This window comes from Corvus brachyrhynchos, unplaced genomic scaffold (assembly GCF_000691975.1).
Source record: "Corvus brachyrhynchos isolate BGI_N302 unplaced genomic scaffold, ASM69197v1 scaffold223, whole genome shotgun sequence".
Lineage (NCBI taxonomy): Eukaryota > Metazoa > Chordata > Aves > Passeriformes > Corvidae > Corvus > Corvus brachyrhynchos.
The window spans coordinates 5,634,105-5,654,203 of NW_008237174.1; the positions used below are offsets into that span (position 1 = coordinate 5,634,105).

Here is a 20,099-nt window from a genome sequence, read left to right on the forward strand (position 1 = left end):
CAGAGCAGGGTTTAGAAACACCCACGCCATGTCCTGCCCATCCAAACCTGGGGAAATTTAAATGAACATTAGGCAGATTGGTTCTCCTGTCGAAGGACAGAACCAAACAGCTTGAGCTGCCTGAAGGCAAAGTCCTTTGACTAATTCTGCTGTAAAGATGAATTTTGGGATTTGAACAATGTCTTGAAAAAAGCATGATGCTAAATTACCAGTAATAACCCCGTGTTCAAAAGTGGGCATCCACAGCATATGCCCAGTTCCCACATTTGGCTCGTGGATGCAGAGAGGCCATGTCTGCAGGCCAAAGCACAGGTTTGATTGTACGAATACGACTTTTAGGTCATGGCTAGATTACAAAACCTTCTCATGGGGACTTGTATGGACAGAAAAGCTTTTTCTCATCTGAAGTAATTTTGGAACAAAGTATAATTATTTTGCTATTAACTTCTGCAGGCTTAGGAAGATTGTGAAATATCCCCAAAGTCCACACCTCTAAATGACATTGTGATAGTGGTTAAAATCATTAGAGTAAGAGTGAATATTAAAGTAGATTCTGTTTATTGAGAGCTACTTCCAGCTACTGGAGAGCTGTGTATTGAGGGCTATTAATTAGCAAGGCACCGTGCATTAGTACGCACAGAGCAGTTTCACTGTCCTAGTATTTCATTCATCTTGCTCCGTCTTTCCCCTTCCATGGCCTCTCTGAGAGATACCAGTGAGGAGCCACAGGACATCCGTGAGCCCACAGCCACCGGGATGCTTTTATCTCCATTGCCACCAGTGCCTGGACTGGGCTTTTGTCCCTGCAGCCCACCTGCTCTGTGGTGCCTTTGTGCAACTGCACACTCTGGGCAGAGATAAGTGAGCAGACAGCCCTGGGCAGACCTGTCTGAGCCCAGCAGGTCTGTCAGTACCTGGCTCCAGGCAGCCTCTCCTCTGACAGCTTTATGGCCGATCCTAAAGAGAATCAATACGAGGGCAAGGGGTTGACAGTTCATTTTCTAAAGAGTGATCCATTGAGGGCCAATCACCAAGCAGTGTTTATCAGCCTTGGGAAGAGGCATTTTTTTATAGGGGGAGGAAGGGAAGGAATCATCTCAAAGCAGCTCAACAGGCTCAATTCTCCAATGTGGCGACTCATAATTAGAAATCCAATGTATCCTGCTATCAATCCTACCTTAAATAATAAAGTGATCAATAAAAGTGGAGAGGAGATTAAGTCATCAAGCTCAGTGATGCTATTTTCTGTTGCAATGGCTTTTAATAAACCTGTCTCTCCACATCACATTTTCATATGTTCTGCTCTTCTTTCCTCTTGCCAGCATGGAGGCTTTGAGTTGGACACCCACACAGAGCGATCACAATGCATGTCTACTTTCCAGATACTACAATCATAGGCACTTAACTGCTCTCTAGGACAATTTAAAGAGCAAATGAAGAGGAGTTTGAGCACATTTACAGCTGACGCCATTAAACCGACCAATAGAGACTGACAAAATGTGCACCCCTCAGATCCCAGGCTTCAGACGCAGTAACGATAAAACCAGTTTTATCTCAAAGTTACACTGAGGCAAGATCATGCTGGTCTTTTTAAATGAGATTGAACACAAATATGAAGACAGAAACACTCACACTGTGTTTCTGCTACACTGTCCTCCCACTCACAGGATTGTTCCTGATGCTTGGGCTGAATTTGGGAAAATGAACAAGCACTTGGTAGAAGATTGTGGTGCTACGTCGATGAAATAACCATCGATCCAGCTCTGCTGTGTTACTGCATCTGATGCTGAATGACTGTGGCTTCCATTTTACAGTCACATCCTCTCACACAGGAAGGACTAACCTGAAACACTAGTGCAGACTCATAGACTAACACAAAAATCACCAGCATAGCAGTCTGATGGCTTAGTTCACAAAAGCGCCATTGTTTATTCCCTATCAGGAGTCAGTCCAAGAAAATCTACTGTACCCATACCCATCAAACTTAACTTCAAATTACACTAACCACAAATCTCTAGCTGGCTTGCTTCTCAATGCCAGTTATTGGAATCAGCTTTGCATTTGAAGGGCAAATAGAGCTGGAACTATTGCCATTACATCACATGCTGCTTGGTACTAATGTCGAGAAGATCAAAGCTACATGGGAGAAGGCTTGTAATGCAAATGTACTGTTTATGATGCTAATCAAAGAATTTAGCTTTGTTTGGAGGAGACAAAAAGCTCTCTGATGAAAGAGAGAGAGGGAGAGAGAAGCTTAAGTTCTTACCTCCTGCTGATGACAAAGGCTGCAATGAGAATGACCACAAGAACAACACTGCCAGCCACTGAAACAAGAAGCACTGTGGGATTGGTACCATCGCCAATGATGGGGGAAGGAACTGAAAACAGAAAAGGGAACATTAGTGTCAGACAACCTCAAAAAATCAACCTAGGTAGCACTCAATCAGCTTTCTGGCTTGTGAAGGCAGTTTAGAGTAGCACTCAAATCTACTTTCAGGCCTTTATTATATCGTCATTTGACACAATTTTCCAACAGGGTGCTAATGAGCTGAAGACATGATGTTTGATAATGATTTGGGAAACTTCAGTTCATCAGGAACAAGGACTCCCTCTCCTTCTCCCCTCCAGTGCTGCTCAGAGGGTATAATGGCTAATTTTTTTTTCCTTTCTAATTGCTTTCCACACTTCTTTCCTCCTCCTTTTTCTCTCAGTGGGGCTAGATGATCACTCCCCAACTGACAATAGAAGAGTAAGTTATTTTAAAATGTCTACCCCCCTCCTGATGGATTGTTTTCAGTTGTTAACATCCTGAATGATATTGCCACTAACTGGCATGACCTTAACTTGATTTAAGGAGACCTGTATGTCCAGAATAAAATAGGCTTGGTCACAGTGCTTTCTGCCACTGAAAAGCAAACATTTTGGGGGCTGAATTTGCACGTTTCCTTGAGCCAAGTGAAAAGCCCTACTGACAACGTAGTTTGAGCATTCTTGTCTTTATATGACTGTCTAAGAAAAAGTGCAAATATGGGAGCTGATGTAGGACACCTAACTGATCTGTGTCAACAGCTTGTAAAGAGGAGTAACAGGGTTCTATTCTTCTTAAAATATATTCCAGAAACGTGCAAACGCCTACATTTACAGGACATAAAATCTCTCAAGCATCAATGGCTTCCAAGTATTTATGGGGTGCATGTTTCCTTATGCCACAGTGAAGTACTGCCATTGCTAGAATCTAGAATGCAGCACATCCAAACAGATGTCTCATGCCAGCTTCACGGCCATGGAGGAACGTTTTCTCAGAGCAGACACACCCCAGTCCAAGCATCCAACGGGAAAGTCCCAGCACACAGCCCCGTTACATCTGCACCCTCTGCTCGAGGAGAAGCAGAAGAATTCAGTGGGACTGTCCTTACCTGTGTTAGTTGTGAACTCGAAGGGCCCACTGAAGTCTCCATACCCTGCTGCTGTCCGGGCCCGCACGTGGAACACGTACGAGGTCAGGGGGTTGAGGCCTTTGATGTCGGTGTTCCTGGAGGCCGTTTTCACGATTCGGTAGCTGCGTTCGTTCTGGTCCTGACAACAGGAGAACACAGCGGTGATGGAGTGAAAATGCCTCCCTGCACAGTGAACCTGGAACCCCCACTGCCTTGCCAAAACTGTTGTGATGAAAGAGGATGAGTAACAGTGAAGGAATTCTCAAAATACATCCTGAGGGCTCCTGCTGCTGGCCTTGCTCAATCCCCCTAGCACTGTGTGCTGCAGGGGGCTCTGAGCAAGCCAAAAAGGGAGGATGAGGCAGTAGGTATGATGCTCATATATCACTGATTATTTAAGAAATCACACAATGAAAACCTCTGGCAAACAGCCAAGCATTCAAATAGGATCCTATTGATGAACAGCACATTTTACTCACACATGCTGGCACTTTCTTTTTCTTCCTACCAGCCAGAAACCATATTTAAAAAATGATAACAATATTTTAAAAAAGAAAAAACTTAGAAAATATCTTCCAAAAAGTCCATTATTAAAAATTGATCTATTTTTGGCTGAAAACTTTATCAGAAAATGTAACAATCTAGCTTCCCTGCAGATCAGACACCTTTTTCTGTATGTGGAAACCAAGTAAGTGATTTTCTTTATTAAAAAAATTAGAAGTATGAGTGTGAATGTGAGAGACAGTGCACACAAGCAAGAGCAGGTAATTGTTCATTTTAGCAGAGAGCCTTCAAAGAAAATAGCTCTTTTCATAATTCCCTACTCGAGAAGTTATTTGAAGGAATAACATCTCTAACTTGGAAAGTATGAAGAATCTAATTTTCTTTCCTTATTCTCTGTTAAAAGCCAGCCAGTCCACACTATCACTCTAAGCAGAAGCTGTCAGCAAACAGATCTTATTATTATGACTCTGTTATATACTTCATTATTATACTTCTGTCTATGAAGTAAAGCTAATGTTTCACTTCTGCCCAACATTTTTGACTCTCATTATAAATGTGATTGCTATAAAAGCTCAGTTTCTAGGTAGGAAAGAAATAACAAAATAAACTCATACCATACAGCTGGAAGAGTCTATGAGTCTTACTCTTCCAAGCAACCATTCAAGTACATGAAATCCTTAACTGGATTTTATTAAACTGAATCTATTTGGTTTCAAATGATGGAATCCTATCTGGAAACAAACCGCAGTGGAATGAAGTAAAAAAGCTCTGCCCAAACCCAAAGGGAACTCCTTGCTTGCCCCTTTTTGAGCAGTACCTTTTCATAGTATTTGACTTCGTACTCCAGGATGACTCCGTTTGGCCTGTCAGGTTCCAGCCAAGCCAAGGCAACGCTGTGCCTTGTTATCTCCTTAGCCTGGATCAATGCAATCGGGGACGGAGCTGCCAGAAGAAAAAAAAAAAAACCATTATAAGTGATAATTTAGTTTTAATGAGGAAAATGTATTTTTAATTGTAACTTTCACAACATAAGCACTTTCAGAAACTGGGTTTTTCTTGGGGGGGTGGGGGCAAGGGGAAATTAGAAGCATGAAGTATATTTCCTGTTTTCTCTAACAAAATTACATTTAATCATCTCTAAGAAAGATTGGGTTTGGATCCTGGACAATACTAGATAGGTGGGTTTTCAAGTAACAACACAATTGTCTAAACACTGCAATGTTCATGATGCCCAGGTAAAAACCTTCATAAGAGATCAAGGTACTCAAAGGACCTCTTATTTTTGTTCTCTGTCATTTTGGTCCTCTTCTTCCATCTCCTGAAATTAACTGATGTTATTTCATTAGGTATTTACTTTACAGGAACTGTGAAGTTCCTGAGATTCCAATCTGGTTTCTCTAAAGCTGAGAAAATATTGCCATTGAATTAAGTAAGGCCAGAGTAAAGCTGAATATGTATGAATTTGGGCTCTTCCATTAAAACCAGGAAACTTGTATTTCAAGAGTCTGAGCCAATTTGTGCCTCATAACTTGCCCTGCTTACACCCAAATCTGTGAGCAGTCCCTGGAAAATGGCCAAGGGTCAGATTCTGGCTTTGGTAGCTCCTTCCCAGCCAAAAGATACCAGAGACTGGTCCATTGTGTGCCGAAATGGCATCGCCTGACCCGGTTCCATGTGGCGCTGCATTGATGCCATGAATAGAAAAAGCAGGATTGCACCACCAAGGGAAAGGGCTGCAGCATTTTTGGAAAAACTCTACCTAGCAACAAGCTAAACTCCAAGACCCTTTAAACTGTATCTGTGTCAGTAATAAGGGCTGCAATGAAGGAGATAATGGAAAACATCTCTTTGTACACCGTACACTGTCTAAAGAGCCCCTGCTAATGCTGAAGTTCAGGTTTCTGACTGGCTGGAGGACAATGCCTTCTCCCTTTGCCTGTGATAGCAGCAGATTCATGGCTGCGCTGGGGAACGGGTTTTCTGAAGATTTATGAACCCGGCTGCCCCTTTCTTGCTGTTGCGTTGCTGTGTGGTCACGTCTCTAGCCAGCTGTTATCAAGCTCTTTTGATGCTGACAATAGCTGGTAAAAATGGCGGAGACTCCAGGGATAAAAAGGGACATTCATGAAAATTTTAATCTTATCTAACAAAGCTGTCCTGTATAACCAGAGATTAGAGGTCTTCCTAAATTGAATATATTTCTTCTTTTGTCCCCTGACACTGTAGCTGCTCTTTTTTCCCCATTCCCCCTTTTTTTTTTTTTTTTTTTTTTTTTTTTTGTTTCTTTTTTTTCCCTTTAACTTTGGGATGAAGCTCCATGAAAATGTTATAAAGTTAAAAGTATCCTTGAAACAGGTATCTTTGAAAACTACCAAGAAAGACAAATAAATAAAACAGTCACTATAAATGAAAGGAAAATTGAATGCTGAAAGCCTCAACCTACTTGACCATATCAGACAGTTCTGATGGAAGTGAAAATAACCGGTAGACACCGCAGTCACAAAAGGGTGTCTCCTCTTGATGTGAAACCATCAGGGAGCTGCTTCCCGATTTACTATTTGACAGTTTGGCATCTCTGTTAGAAATGCCTCCAGAACCTTTATCTCTTTCTTCCTTGTCTGTCTCTCACAGGCAACGGCAAATACTGAATGACAGAGGAGACTATAAACACAGCCAACAGGGAGGATTCAGGTGTGCTCCATCAAATTATACCTGTGGCACAACTGCAAACCTATTTAATAACCTCACACTTCCTCAACAGAGAGTCAAACCTTTTTTTAATTCCCCTCTGCAATAAGAATACTGCTCAGCTAATAAATTAGAAATCAGATTTGTTACCCTGAAACACACGTGCACACATCATTACTGATAAACCAAGCGGAGAGAAATCTGCTTAGTTAATGAGTTTGCTGCCTCATGCAGGGCAGACAAGCAATTCTTTTTACTGAGAATCTGTCATTTATGCTGGTCTGACCTCAAGAATTGTAGAGAGAAAGTTCACTTTTTTCCCTCTATCCTCTCTTTAACCTCCTTGGTTTCCCATTTCATTTCGGCAGACATCTATATGGGAATTTAGTGAGTCCTTCAATATTGGGCTGGTAAGTGCTGTATGAAAACGCATTTCTTCTCTGTTGTAAAATGGCTATTTGCAGCAGAAGAATTTATATTAACTAAGCCTTCTTGTGAGAGACTCTTAGCTTAATATAGCTTAACAAGTGCTTTTTCCCATCTCCCAAAAATGGACAGCTGATCTTAGGCACTACACCATACTGGAATAAGCAACACGCTCCTGCCCTCCAGGACACAAAAAGCACTTGTACATCAACCCCTTCATTACTCCTTACAATTTTAAGAATAGCCCTATTTTTTCCTTCCTGCCCTTTATAAGCAAATTCATTCCCTTAACTTTTAGTATCTTCCTTTCTCCTAGATTCTGGAGATAAACCATTTGTTTCTTTGTTTTGACTGCACAACCTGCCTCTCTATATGCTATACAGAAATCCTAAGAATGCCAAAGTCCAACTACAGGACCGAGTACCAGAACTGCAAGAGGCTCTTCAGGAGCGACATCTCGGCAGCACAGACCTACAATGGTCTGTGCAATAGGGTAGTGAGCTGAAACTCTGAGGACCTTGAGGAACTGGACCCAGTACCCACAGGGAGTACTATGGTTATCCCACTGCACGGATACGATCCTCAGTTAACAATTCCCTTTTATTTCTGCAAGTAGCCCTATAAATAAGGTTTGTTTTTTTTTTTACTTGTTTTTCAGGATCCACCATCTGACCTGAAAGACGGGACTCCTGGAAGAACAACAGTTTCTCCCTGCACATGTATTACCAAAGGGTGTAAGAGTCTGGTCAATATTGTCCAGGACAAAGAGGACATCAGCACTGCCAGCTCAACACGGCACTCCAGGCAGCAGACACAGCCTTCTGAGTAAGCTTGTGCAAAATATTTACATTCTTTGTTCTTCTGCCTTTTGCCTTTAAATTGCCTCTTAGGGATGATGTGAAGATAAACATGTAAGGTTGTAAAATGATGCTTTCATCACAAGCAGAATAAAAGACAAAATATTCTCTTCTATGTGCGTGGGCTAACTGATCATTAGATACACACATTCCTACCTAAAACACATTGAGGACAGCTTGACCAAAAAAGAGTAATGTACACAATTAAGATGTTCACTGTAAGATCCCACAAAATTCATGGAAAGGAGTGGGAGATAACTTTTTCTTTCACTTTTTGCACTTTCCTCCACCCTGCTCCCTTATGCTTGGAAAGGAGCAGGAAACAATGACTTGTTTCTCAATCATCACTGCTTACAACAGCGACCTTTCTGCCACACGTGCACAGACTGCACATACCAAGCACCAATTCTACCAGAACAGCTCATTTCACAGAATGAGCTATTTTGGTGCCTAAAAAGGGGTCCCCCCCTTGAACAAAAGCACCAAGTGTAACTTTCCTGAGTTCAAAGCTCAGCAGTTCCTCTCCCTTAAAAACCCCACTCCCTACTGATGTGAATGTTGCAATTTTCTTTCATCTACTTCCTCAATAACCTGCCATTAAACACCTACTAGTAGTTTTATTACCTCAGTTCTGAGCTTGCGGCCTACAGAGAGAGAAAGAGCACAGATGTACTACAAAAACTTCACCCAAATGCCATAAAACCATATCCCAAGGCTAGCAAGTGCTGAATTGTAGCAGTTTTGAGGCGCTTTAAAGGATGGCAGAGGCAGAGTGTCAGTTTTTCATTACTGGTTCAAATTAGGAGGGGTGGGGGGGGAAAGGAAAGAGGAAAAAACCAGGAAATAAATAGATGCAATAAAGTCTCTGGCATGTAGGCATCCATGAGTGAAAACAGCCCTTTATAAAAGTACAGCACATGAGTACTCAGATATCAAAGATACACAATGCCCAGTGCTTTATTGAAGATGCCTTCTTACCCACAGCAGGGTTTACTTTCCACTCCCCATGATTTGAATTTAAATGGATCATGTTTACTCAAGGGGTCTTTCACTGACTGAAAAATATACCCACAGTTTGTACATTATCTCAGCTAAATTCAAATAACATATTTAAATTTAATTACTTGAAGCTTAGGGGTTTTCATGCTTTTCTTTATTCCCTCAATTGCACACAACACTTATTTGTTCTTATCAATGGCTATGCACTTTGTCAAGCATCAAAATTAAATGCTTGAAAGCACTAATGATGTTACTGTGATTAAGCGTTTTTACCTTCCAGGGTAGATACTAAAAGCCTGCTCCATTATTAATTACTTAAAAAAAAAAAAAAAAAAAAAAAGATAAGATTTCTGAGAATCTAACACTGAAGAAAAGTCCTCTTAGAAATCAAAACAAGATATTAAAAGATCTTCCATTAAAAGATCTTCTCTTGATTAGGACACAACATACAGAAGGGAACCTGGCACATTTCAGGTTTTCTCTTTGACCATTTACCTTGTAACACTGTGGGGGTTTATGCAAGATTTTGTAAATTATATTAGTAAATAATCTCGCAGCAGGAAAAGGATATACAGCACAAAGAATCAAATATGGTTTTAATAATTTCTAAAGGCAATGCTCTGGGTCAGATTCTGATAATTTTATTCATGTAAGAGGGCATCTTAATTAACTAGCTGTCACACTGACTTCAAATTGAGGGAAGAGAGAAATGTCCAGCCCTCTTTAGTTACATGTACCAGAATAAATTAAAAAGAAGGCAGTTCTCTCTCACAGAATCACAGAATGTTAGGGTTGGAAAGGACCTCTGGAGATCATCCAGTCCAATCCCCCTGCCAAGACAGGGTCACCTGGGCAGGTTACATAGAAATGCATCCAAATGGGTTTGGAATGTCTCCAGAAGGGGAGACTCCATGACCTCCCTGGGCAGCTGTTCCAGTGCTGTTCTTCCTCATGTTGAGGAAATTCTTATGTTTTAGTTTATAGTCATTGCTCCTTGTCCCATCACTGGGCACCACTGGAAAGAGTCTGGCACCATCCTCCGGGCACCCCTTTGAGACCTCATTGTTGCATTAATGAGATCTCCTCAGTCTTCTCCAGACTAACTAGGCCCAGCTCCTGCAGTCTCTCCTCATAAGGGAGATGCTCCAGACCCATCATCCTCTTTGTGGCATCCACTGGACTCTCTCCAGTAGCTCCTAGTCTTTCTTGCACTGAGGAGCCCAAAACTGGACACAGCACTCCAGATGTGGCCTCACTAGGACCAGAAAACATTTAAGCATGACCACAGTTCCAAACATATGGAAAGCATATGTACAAGCCACGTATGTCCATCAGGATAAGCACAGGAAAGGCTCCTGCACACGTGTGAGGTGATGTGCTCTCACAGATTAGATGTCTGTGCACATCTGAAGAGCCAAGCTGGAGTCTGGCATTCCCATTCCTCACTGTCAGCATGACAGCTACGCCTTTCTCCGAGGGACCTGCCAGAGTCTGTGGGCTGCCTGTGCACTTTAAAAATTAACCACATGCATATTTGGGGCTTTTTTCATTATTCCCTCTGTAAAAGTGGAGCAAACATTTATACTAGTGATGATTGGACCAGGTTAAGACTTGGACAAGGAGCTAGAGGCCTGACTGCTCAACCAAGCCATTGGAAGCTTCCCAAGACATTCCCGAGTCCTCTGTCTTCCCACTGTCTGCCTCTCCTTCCCCCAGGAATGACGACTGGCAAGGAACACCTCCCAGCCTGGAGAGTGAGACACGCCAAGATTCAGGCCAGCATTTTCAAGCTTTTAGCGTTTAAAGCAAAGACTTTAAATCTCTGCCTCTGGAGTAAAGCGCCCAAGGTTATCCACCCACACGTGAAAATCCTGGCCGGCGCAGTGAGAAGCGGCATGACAGCTGAGCTTGGCCCCTTTCTTCCCAATCCCTTTAACCAGCCCTAATGCTGCTGAACTGAACTTTCCCTCCTTCTTGCTAGAAATTACACTGCTCAGGGAAAGCACCAGCTTGGCCACAGGGTATTCTTGCAGGACACCTTCATCCCAAACTGACAGGCACAAGGGATCTTCCCTTACTTTCCAGGCTCTGCAACTCAGTCACAAAGTTCTCTGAGAAAAACAAGTAACAGGCTCTCAAACCTAGGGACCAGCTCACATCAGTTATGCTTGTAATGATGTGTTCATAAAGAAAGGGGCTAGAAAATGAGATTTTAAAGACTGTTAACACAGTATTATTATGTTTTAAACATTTCCTCTGTTTTAAACTTTTCATTTCTTGCCTCTCCCAAAAGAACCTGTGCTGCAAATCTTGCCAAACCACAAAAGCTGGCTCTGACTTGCATCAAATCAAAAGCTTGAAGGAAAACCCAGGCTCTTAGCAGCAACAAATAGTAGTAAATTGAGGATTATTAGAGTGCTGTATTTTTACCACCTCAATCCAGCTTCATTTCTTGGTGACTTGCAGTGGCTGCTGAGGATCCACAAAGAGCCTGTGTGTTTTCTGGGCTGCACATCTGTGTCGCTTTTAGCACAGACTACTTCAGCATACCAGAACTGCTCTAATTTAGATCAAAACTATTATAGGAACTGAGATGACCACAGTTCCCTGTGGTTTACATCAGAAATGAAGGGAGAATGAAGAAGATTTTGCATGCCCAGGAGAGGGCTCATTCTAGTGATTAAAGAGGGCCAGCTCTTGACAGCAATACATTATTTTCAAGTACTGGGCCCTCCAATTTTGAAGGCCAAATAATGATGTCAGCTCATGCAATGCAGGTCTGGAATTACTCCAAAGATTTGAATCTGCAAGATACAATCCCAAAGATTGCCTTAAACCAAAAGATTATAGAATCTACATAGCATTTAGCAAGAGATTTGTATTACAACTCAAGCATGGGGTCTATTTCATCTGAAAACTGCTTGTTTTCTTTCTGCTAGCTTGCTAAGAAATCCTGTTGGCATGTTCTGACACGGATAACTTAATAGTTGCCAACAGAAACATGGCAGAATACTGTGTATTTCCTGTATGTATGAATGCCAGTTTAAAACAAACAGGAAAACAAGCCTTTCAGTCATACGGCAATTTATAAAAATCTATCTGAACATCACAACCACTTAAAAACCCCAGCACCGAAACGTTTCTAAATGCTAGAATGATTAACATGGAAGGGTGAACACACTCAGAGCTGTGAGTTACTCTAGAAACTCCAGAGCTATAAGTAATTTGTTAAGATGGGGAATTAGTCAGCAGCTGTCTGACCTGAGCAGTTTTGGAGCCGCTGGTCACAAAGCAGGTCACGTTGCAGTTACTCTTCCCTCTAGTTGAGCTTGGAATCTGACCCAGTATAAACAACAATAAATTTTGTAGCCTAAAGAAGCCAACACTGATGCTCCACTACAATATACTGGATTGAGAGAAGCAAAAAAAAATGGGCCAGGCAGTCCAGACAAAGAGAGACTGCTGTGGGCCAGAGCTGTCACACTTAGAGGTGGGACCCCAGGACCTGAATTTGGGTGGCACACTTGTGGGAAGCACTTGCTGTACTTCCTCTTACTTCCCAGATGCTGGTCCAGCAAGCACAGGCCATCAGAAACCCCTGATGCTGTGCCACAATGTACAGCACCCGAGGACAGTGGCTCTGGGGGAGGTGGAAAAAGGAGTTAGAGACCATAACCCCTAGTTATTAAAGCAGATAATAATGTTGGAAATGGAGCATTCCCCAACAGTTCAAAATAAGTAGCGTAGAGGAAAATGCCCCACTTAGCATCATCCCCTCAGGACTACCCTGCCTCACGCACACACCCTGCTGTTCCTCCCAGGAAGCCAGAAGTAGCCACCAGAGGTAATGCCTCCCCAGAAATAGCCTGTCCTTCACCTGTGCACTGCTGCACAGGAGGATCTGCTGAGCTGCCTTTTCTAAATGAACTCCATTCCCCCCCAGCCCCTTCCACCACGAAATCAAAGCTACCCTTAAAGAAACACCAGCTGCCCTCAAATGAGACCCCTACCCAATTCTCTAAGCCCTTCCTCAAGTCAAACAACCATCCAGCTACTCCTCCTTCATTTTGCCATCCTCCTGCCCACAGCCGGAACAGTTAAGACATTTTTGCACACACGTCATCAGTCAACACACAAGAAGGGAAGAGCTGTTCTTAAACTGTACATAACCAATGAAATAACTTACTGTATCTGTGCCCTGCAAACCACTTGTTGTGTCCAGCTTTCAAACCTCTTACAACAGTGCTTCAATAATCCGTAAAACAACAAAAAAATATTGACCTTGCTGTTTTAACAGGGCAACCCTTTGTCTCATAGGGCATAGGACAGCTCTCACCTGATGCCCCATGTCTGCATCTATCAAAAGAAAGCCTCATTTCTGCTCCCTGGTCCTTTCTTATACTTACCACCAAGTGACCTGAGCATGTGGTTATCCCAACAGTTAGGGCATAAAGCTTAACCCACTATGGGGCAAATGTGTGATTTGGCACATGAGGCAACACATCTCCTAACATTGTTCTCCTTGGTTCTCACACAGTTACTTTTTATTTACTTGAAACATGGATGTCTAGATGATGTATATATATGTGCTAAATAACGTCCTTTGTCACTTACTTTCAGCATTAAGATTTTGTAAAAAGCGCTGCTTAAAAGCCTTTTTGAAATCCAGACAAACAGAAGCCTCTGCCCTATTTGCCACTTAGATGCCTTGGAAATAGTGAAGTATCTTCTAAACAAAATAAATAAATTAATGGTATGACGCATTTTGCTAAAGCAGCATTCGCTATTTTAATAAATAGATTTGGCCACATTGCCTCATCCTGGCTTCTGAAGTGCTTCAGTAATAGCACTAGACTTTGCCATTTGGGTTTCTCACATCAATCATCTAAAGTCAGAAATGGCAAGATTCTTGGTGGAAGAAAAAGTAATAAAATTATGAACATTTTACTTCCACTGTGATCCACAGCTCCAACAGCAACTGCAGGCTGGGTCTCAGCCATGTCCTCCTGAGCCTGCAGCACCCAACAGAATCCAAACCCAGGACTCACTCAACAATAAAAATCACAATTCCCATCTTAACACTTGAGAGCATAAATTGTTTCAAAGTCACCGAAGTTAAGGAACTTCAGCCATATTTAGTTTCAGCTCCATCACAGAGAGGCTGTTGCAGAAGGTTTGCATTTACGTATTTACATTTCAGCTGAACGAGCTACAAATTTTAATTATAGTTGATATTCAGAGTGTTCAGTTGGAACTCCGGTGAAGTACCTTCTGTACAAAGGTTAGATGGATTTTACATGATACAATCTCTGCTGTTGAGAATGCCTGAGATTGAATCAAGGTTTGGGTTTTCTGGGCTCATGTTAGTAGCACTTTGTGAAAGACACTGGTCTGACAGCACTTGGAGATCCTCATTCTCCCAGGATGCTGCAAGACACTCTGCCATACTCCCCATGAAAGTTCCTCTTCTCCAGGGGAAAAAGATACTCTGTGCTTTTGGAAAGTACCACAGAGGATCAGACTGCAGCACATTTAACTCACACTTGGCGCTCTCCCACCAGGTTCTTTCACTGGAACTGAATTAAACCCCCTTTCCTTCACCCACAACGGGCAGATTTGTTCAGGAAATTAAAAATCATTAATAGACCCGATGAGAGAAAAAAAGCTCTGCACAGTGTTGCTGCAAAAAGCAAAATTACCTATGTTTGCCATTCATTTAAAAAAAAAAAAAAAAGTGATGAGGTACAAACTGGGGAAGAGCCCTAAGCTTCCTGAAACGCATAAACCTTAAAATTAAAATCTTACTTCATGATGTCAGTAGCCAATTACATCATAGGTGGCACATAATTAAACTTATAAAGGGGTTTCATTATTTTTGGTTTTATGCTGGATACAGAAAACCAGTGCATTATTCGTTTTAAAATTGTGTCAGCTGGAAAAACCCCAAGTGGAATCAGCAATTAAATATTAAAGGTGACTGCCTCAGTGTAAAACACTCCAAAGAATAATTGGTTTCCTGTGCATTGCAAGTGCCATTACAAAGTCTGAAAAATTTCAATCCTAAAAATAAATAAACTAAGTAAATAAAAATTTAAAAAAAAAAAATTCAACCTCATGAAGTTATGGGGCTTTTAAGCTGTACAAAGACCAACCAGTATTATGTCCTGGAGAAGTACTGAGCTACAGTCTGGGCAAATAAAAGCCCACGAAAACAATAATCCCAAATTCACTCAGCAGTCACACAGACTGGTCTGTATTCTGAGTTTGGACCTTCGTTTCTAGTCCCATATTGCAGCAGGTAGGATGATACTCTGGTTAAAGCAAAATGCCACTTGTGCAAGCAGTGCTGAGAAGTCTCCCTTTGAGCCCAATCCACCCTTTTCACATCAGTTTTTCCCAGTCCTTCCATTAATTGCAGCTTTAACCTTCAGCACAGGCAGCAGTGACAGCAAGAGGCTCTTGCAAAGGCACCGCTGGGTCTGCACCTCCTGTCTGAGGTACCACAGAGAGCCCACAAATCCCTGCAGCTCCTTCAGGACTCCCCTTGGCTGCCCCATCCCAGAGTGCCCAGGGAGCTTGAAAAACATGGGATTTAACGCTCAGCCACTTACATATTCCAGTCACTTTCTGCCTTATTTATGTGCATGCACAATATCCTGATAAACTATATGGGAGGCTGCGGCTATTCCATCTGCATTCCCTTTTATGCTCGAAAGATAAATTGGGGCTGATTCAGAGGACAGATTTAAAGAACGCAGTCTGTTACTGAGACAAGCGCAATCTTCCCAGGGAGCCCTTGTAGCGGGTTGTCTCCAGATCATGCCTTGATTTGTTTGCTAAAATAAATGGGACAGCACACAAAACTCAATTCATACACAAGACACCTCTTCCAGCCCACTATGCCTTCCTATTTTGCTTAGTCAAAGCTGTCTTGTTCTATTATCTCTTGATAGGACCACTTAACAGCAACATAGAAAATTAAAAATAATAAAAAGCTAATTAAAAATTTCAGTGCTTCCCTTTTAGCCTTCGGTCATCTATGGAAATGAAAGACATTTATATCCAAAGCACATTACAGTTTAAGGGTTTTTTCTGTCTGTAATAATCCATGGATACTTTCAATGGATTTTAATACAGACAAAACCAAAGATATTTTATGGAGCAGTAGAAGAATTTAATAAAAAAATCAGAATCAGTCAATCGTCTTTTTAAGACTAGGTGATAGAATTCAATAGCAGGGATAAAAGTCCTAATAAACTCTGCAGGAACAGTTCAGAAGGCTGAGACAAAAGCTATCATTTCCTTTTAAATTAACAGTAGGATTTTTCCATAAGGGATGGTTTGAAATACAAATGACCACAGGAATAAAATACAAATGCTTGAGCTTCCTACATCTCTCTTGACTGCATTTTAAAAAATAAATACAAAACCATGGTCAACTTTTGTTATCACCAGTTTCCAAACCACAACTTTCAGAGACCCTGAATCCAGTCTCAGAGTGCACTCGAAGTTCTGGGGCTCTGGTTCTTGAATTTAGTAATGAAGGCAGATTACCTTAATCTAAGGAGACGCCATGAAATCCTTCAAGTGGATGCAGAGAGAGGCTACGCATTTGCCCACTTTGTTTGGGAGGGGAAGCCCACTGGAGCCCTGCCATGATAATAAAGCGCTCCCTGCACACCAGTTCACACGTGGGGCTAAATCTGAAGTGACATTTCTCAATGAAAGAAGCAGTATTCACTCGTGTGCTCAGCATTTTGATGTCCACCAGAATCTGGCAAACATGATTATAGAGAACCAGCAGGCATGCCACAGCTCTATTTAGCCCTCACGGTTTAAAGCAATGCTACGCAACATATAAATAAAATATAACGGGCTGCCTTGGGATGGCATTCTGGGAGTGGGATTTCATGAATATGGATGGCCTTGACATACATTTCACAAGGACAGAATATCTGAAGCAGAGTGGGCTGCATTACCGACCCTTTGGGGTCAGTTCAGCATCCTGCCCTCCAAACTATGAGCCAATGCAGAAACTTTTGGGCTTCAGGGACTAGCTGTGTTTATTTGTGCTACTCTGCACGGCATTTTAATTAGTAACTGTGTGGATTTAAAAACTGTGAATGGACACACAGGGGTAGTTGTGAAGCCTAGCTTTTGTGTTTCTACTCTCTCAAAAAGTCCTGTTTGAGGACACCAGCAGGGGGTTAATGGAACCTTTCATAAAGTTCTCCGAAGCCTTTTATTATTGCTGAACTACCAACTGGACTCTGCTGCCTCTCTGGCTGCTTTCCAATTAATTTAGTCATCTGCAAAAACAACTAGAGAATTTAGAAGCCCATCTTAACATCTAGTAGGCACAAACATTCTTGGGCAAATTCTCTTTCCACATGAAAATATTTCTGTGCCAATTGTTTAAGGGAAGTGCTCATACCGATCGTCAAGCTCCATGAATGGGAAATGTCAGTGTGCTGCCGGGGAAAGTGAGCACACAGTCAAATAGTCCAGAGCAAATAAAAGCTGCAGGACCACATCTCCATCTCCGTCAGTTTGGTAACTATCCATCTGTACCAGCAGCACTGAGACCAGAATTTTATGCCTCCTTGAAGTAAACTTATACGACTTAAATATATCAACATTCCCCAATGCTGAAATTAAGCATTTCTGTCCCTAGAAGGATGTGTAACTAACCTCCATTTTCCATAACAAACCACGAGATCTTTTAAAAAATGTGACCAAATTTTTATTTAAATGCTGCAATTACATCTTGGCTCTATCTGACATGCAGCTTGTCTAAGCTGTTCGCTGAACCCTGAAGCTGGTTATTTACTAAGGATCTTTAGAAAGCACTTTTTTATTTCCTTCCAACCAAGACTTGTATCCCCCACCTTGAATACAAATTCATGGAAATGGGTGGTGCAGACAGCTTTGCCAGAAAGCAAGCGGTTGTTATTTTAATTATTATTTCTTTGTGGAATGCTGCAGTTACCTTAAAATAATAATAATTTAATCCTTCTCAACAATAGTTTTCCCGGTTTTGTTTTTAAGACAGGAGCACGTATGCCTAACTACACATTTATTACAGACCATCAGTTAAAGCCTCTGCAAGAACACAGAGCTGTTAAGAAGAAACTCCCACTTGCATCTGCCAGCTTGGAGAAGCTCCTTACTCAGACACTTAAACTTACACACGTAATTAAACGTGCAGCAGAAGAAACCTGAGGCGGTCAACACATGACATCTTCAAGTCTCTGAGAAATCTCATATTCAATGCTGAAATCTGCCCATCCAAAAGTATTCCCCACTGTTCACTTCCATGCAATTCCCAAATTTCTAGCACTAGGATCACTTTTCTTTCTGCATCTCCCACTGCATTAATATTTGAAAGATCTGTGGTTTCCCAAAATACATCATTTGGTTTGCTTCAGAAGTCGTCACAGTAACTCCTTTCAATGTAAGTCTTCAGATATCAAAAGCCAAAACATAAGTCCCTTGGAAAACCAAAGCAGGGGAAGAAAAGGCAGGTGGCTGTCCTGCACAGCCTGGCAGGTCACCTCACTGATCAGGGCAGGTGAAACCCTACAACAGTGGACAGCTGGTCCCAACCCTCCTGCTTGAACAAGCATGCGCAGGGGGGATCACCGCTCATGTCTAGCAGAAAAATGTGAAGCCTTAGAAACCTCACCAATTTATATTCAAAATGAGAAAGTTGCATATAATTAGCCTGGAATGCTGCAAGATCTTGTAAAAAATCACTTGGGAGTGTCACACTCATGGATCATCCCTTTTCCAAGTCCTTGCTTACTAGTTTTTATTTTCTTTCCTACGGAATTCAGGCTTAACACAGCTCCATTTGGGGAATAAGGAGACTGCTGATCCATCATCCTTAGTACAAACACCTTAAAGCAAAGTAAGAACACCCCTTTTGCAACTCCCCATTACCCTGGCATTTTACAGAAAAAATAATGCAGCAGCCAGTATTATCACACACACTTCCCATGCTCTGGACAGCTGGCATGCATCCAGATGTTTGCCAAGAGATTATTTTAAATCAGGCTTGTGGGGAACTGAGTGGCCAGGGTGCTGTGACTGTTTATACACACCCAGCTACATGCATGGGTATACATCCTCACGGGTTTGTGTGCCTGAAAAAGGACTATTGGAACAGACTACTTGCATCCTTTGGCTGCGGGAAACAAGTAACTGGAAAGGGTGGGACTGTGCTGGTAGCAAGTACTTAGAATAAAAATAAGAACTCAATTGACTCTTGGATGCCTGTGAAGGCTACAGCCAGGCCAGCTGTGCCCAGCACCTGGAGTGCCACTTGCTCTCCTGCTTGGGCAGAGGCTCGAACTCACCCTCCTGCACTTCTCCCGGGCTGGGCCATCCAGCCTGATGTCACCTCAACACTTTCCAAAGAGTCGAAATGCTCCTGAGGAACAGCCTGGCCCAGCACCTTAATCCCTCCCTCCACAAAGCCCTGAACCCCACCAGCACAGCCCCATCCCGACATCACCCATGGGAACAGGGCAGGAGTGGGGCTGGAGAGCCCACCAGCCGTGGAAGGGGAGCTGACTTGCACAAGCCTCCCGATAGCCTCACCAGGGACTAGGGAAGGGGGATGCCACAACAGAAAATTACTTATTTTGCCAGCTTACACTATTTCATAGGGTCTGCGAAACTGTGACATGAGCGCATGATGAATTCTGTCTTCACATCTTTCCCCAGCTATTTGGAGATGAAGTCTTCCTTGGGGTTATACAGCCCTTCAAAAATTATGTTTCAACACAACAATAAACAGCTCTTCACCAGGACTGCATTTTAAAAAAGGAACATTTTTTGCAAGAGCTGGGCATAAAACTAGCTGTCTGAATGACTACAGACCTTGCTATTTTTAAAATCAAAATTAACTTCTTTCAGCACCTATCGATAACATTCTTAATATGCACATAAATATCACCACACACAAAATCAAAAAATGTTATGTTCACTCTCAGCAAACAGAAATGATTTACTATTACTTACACTGAATCCAGGACTATACTCAAAGAACATGAGGGAGCTCAGAGAATCACATGGATCGATCAACCTTCAGAGTAACTGTTAATTTTATTTTCCAGTAGTAGTTTAAGGCTGTTCATGCAGCCACCTAAAGAAAGCTCTGTGACTGAAATCTACTCAACACTGT

At 42.1% G+C, this 20,099-nt stretch overlaps 1 protein-coding gene across 1 annotated transcript in view; it reads right to left on the bottom strand.

The window, feature by feature from the left end:
• Nucleotides 1–20,099, bottom strand: part of EPHA4 (EPH receptor A4) — a 104,110-nt gene that overhangs the window by 22,660 nt on the left and 61,351 nt on the right. The window contains exons 6-8 of the mRNA XM_017728853.1: nucleotides 4,759–4,883; nucleotides 3,417–3,576; nucleotides 2,267–2,378 (exon numbers count right to left, since the gene is read on the bottom strand). Coding sequence (XP_017584342.1) covers nucleotides 2,267–2,378; nucleotides 3,417–3,576; nucleotides 4,759–4,883 — 397 coding nt within the window. The remainder of the gene's footprint in view (nucleotides 1–2,266; nucleotides 2,379–3,416; nucleotides 3,577–4,758; nucleotides 4,884–20,099) is intronic.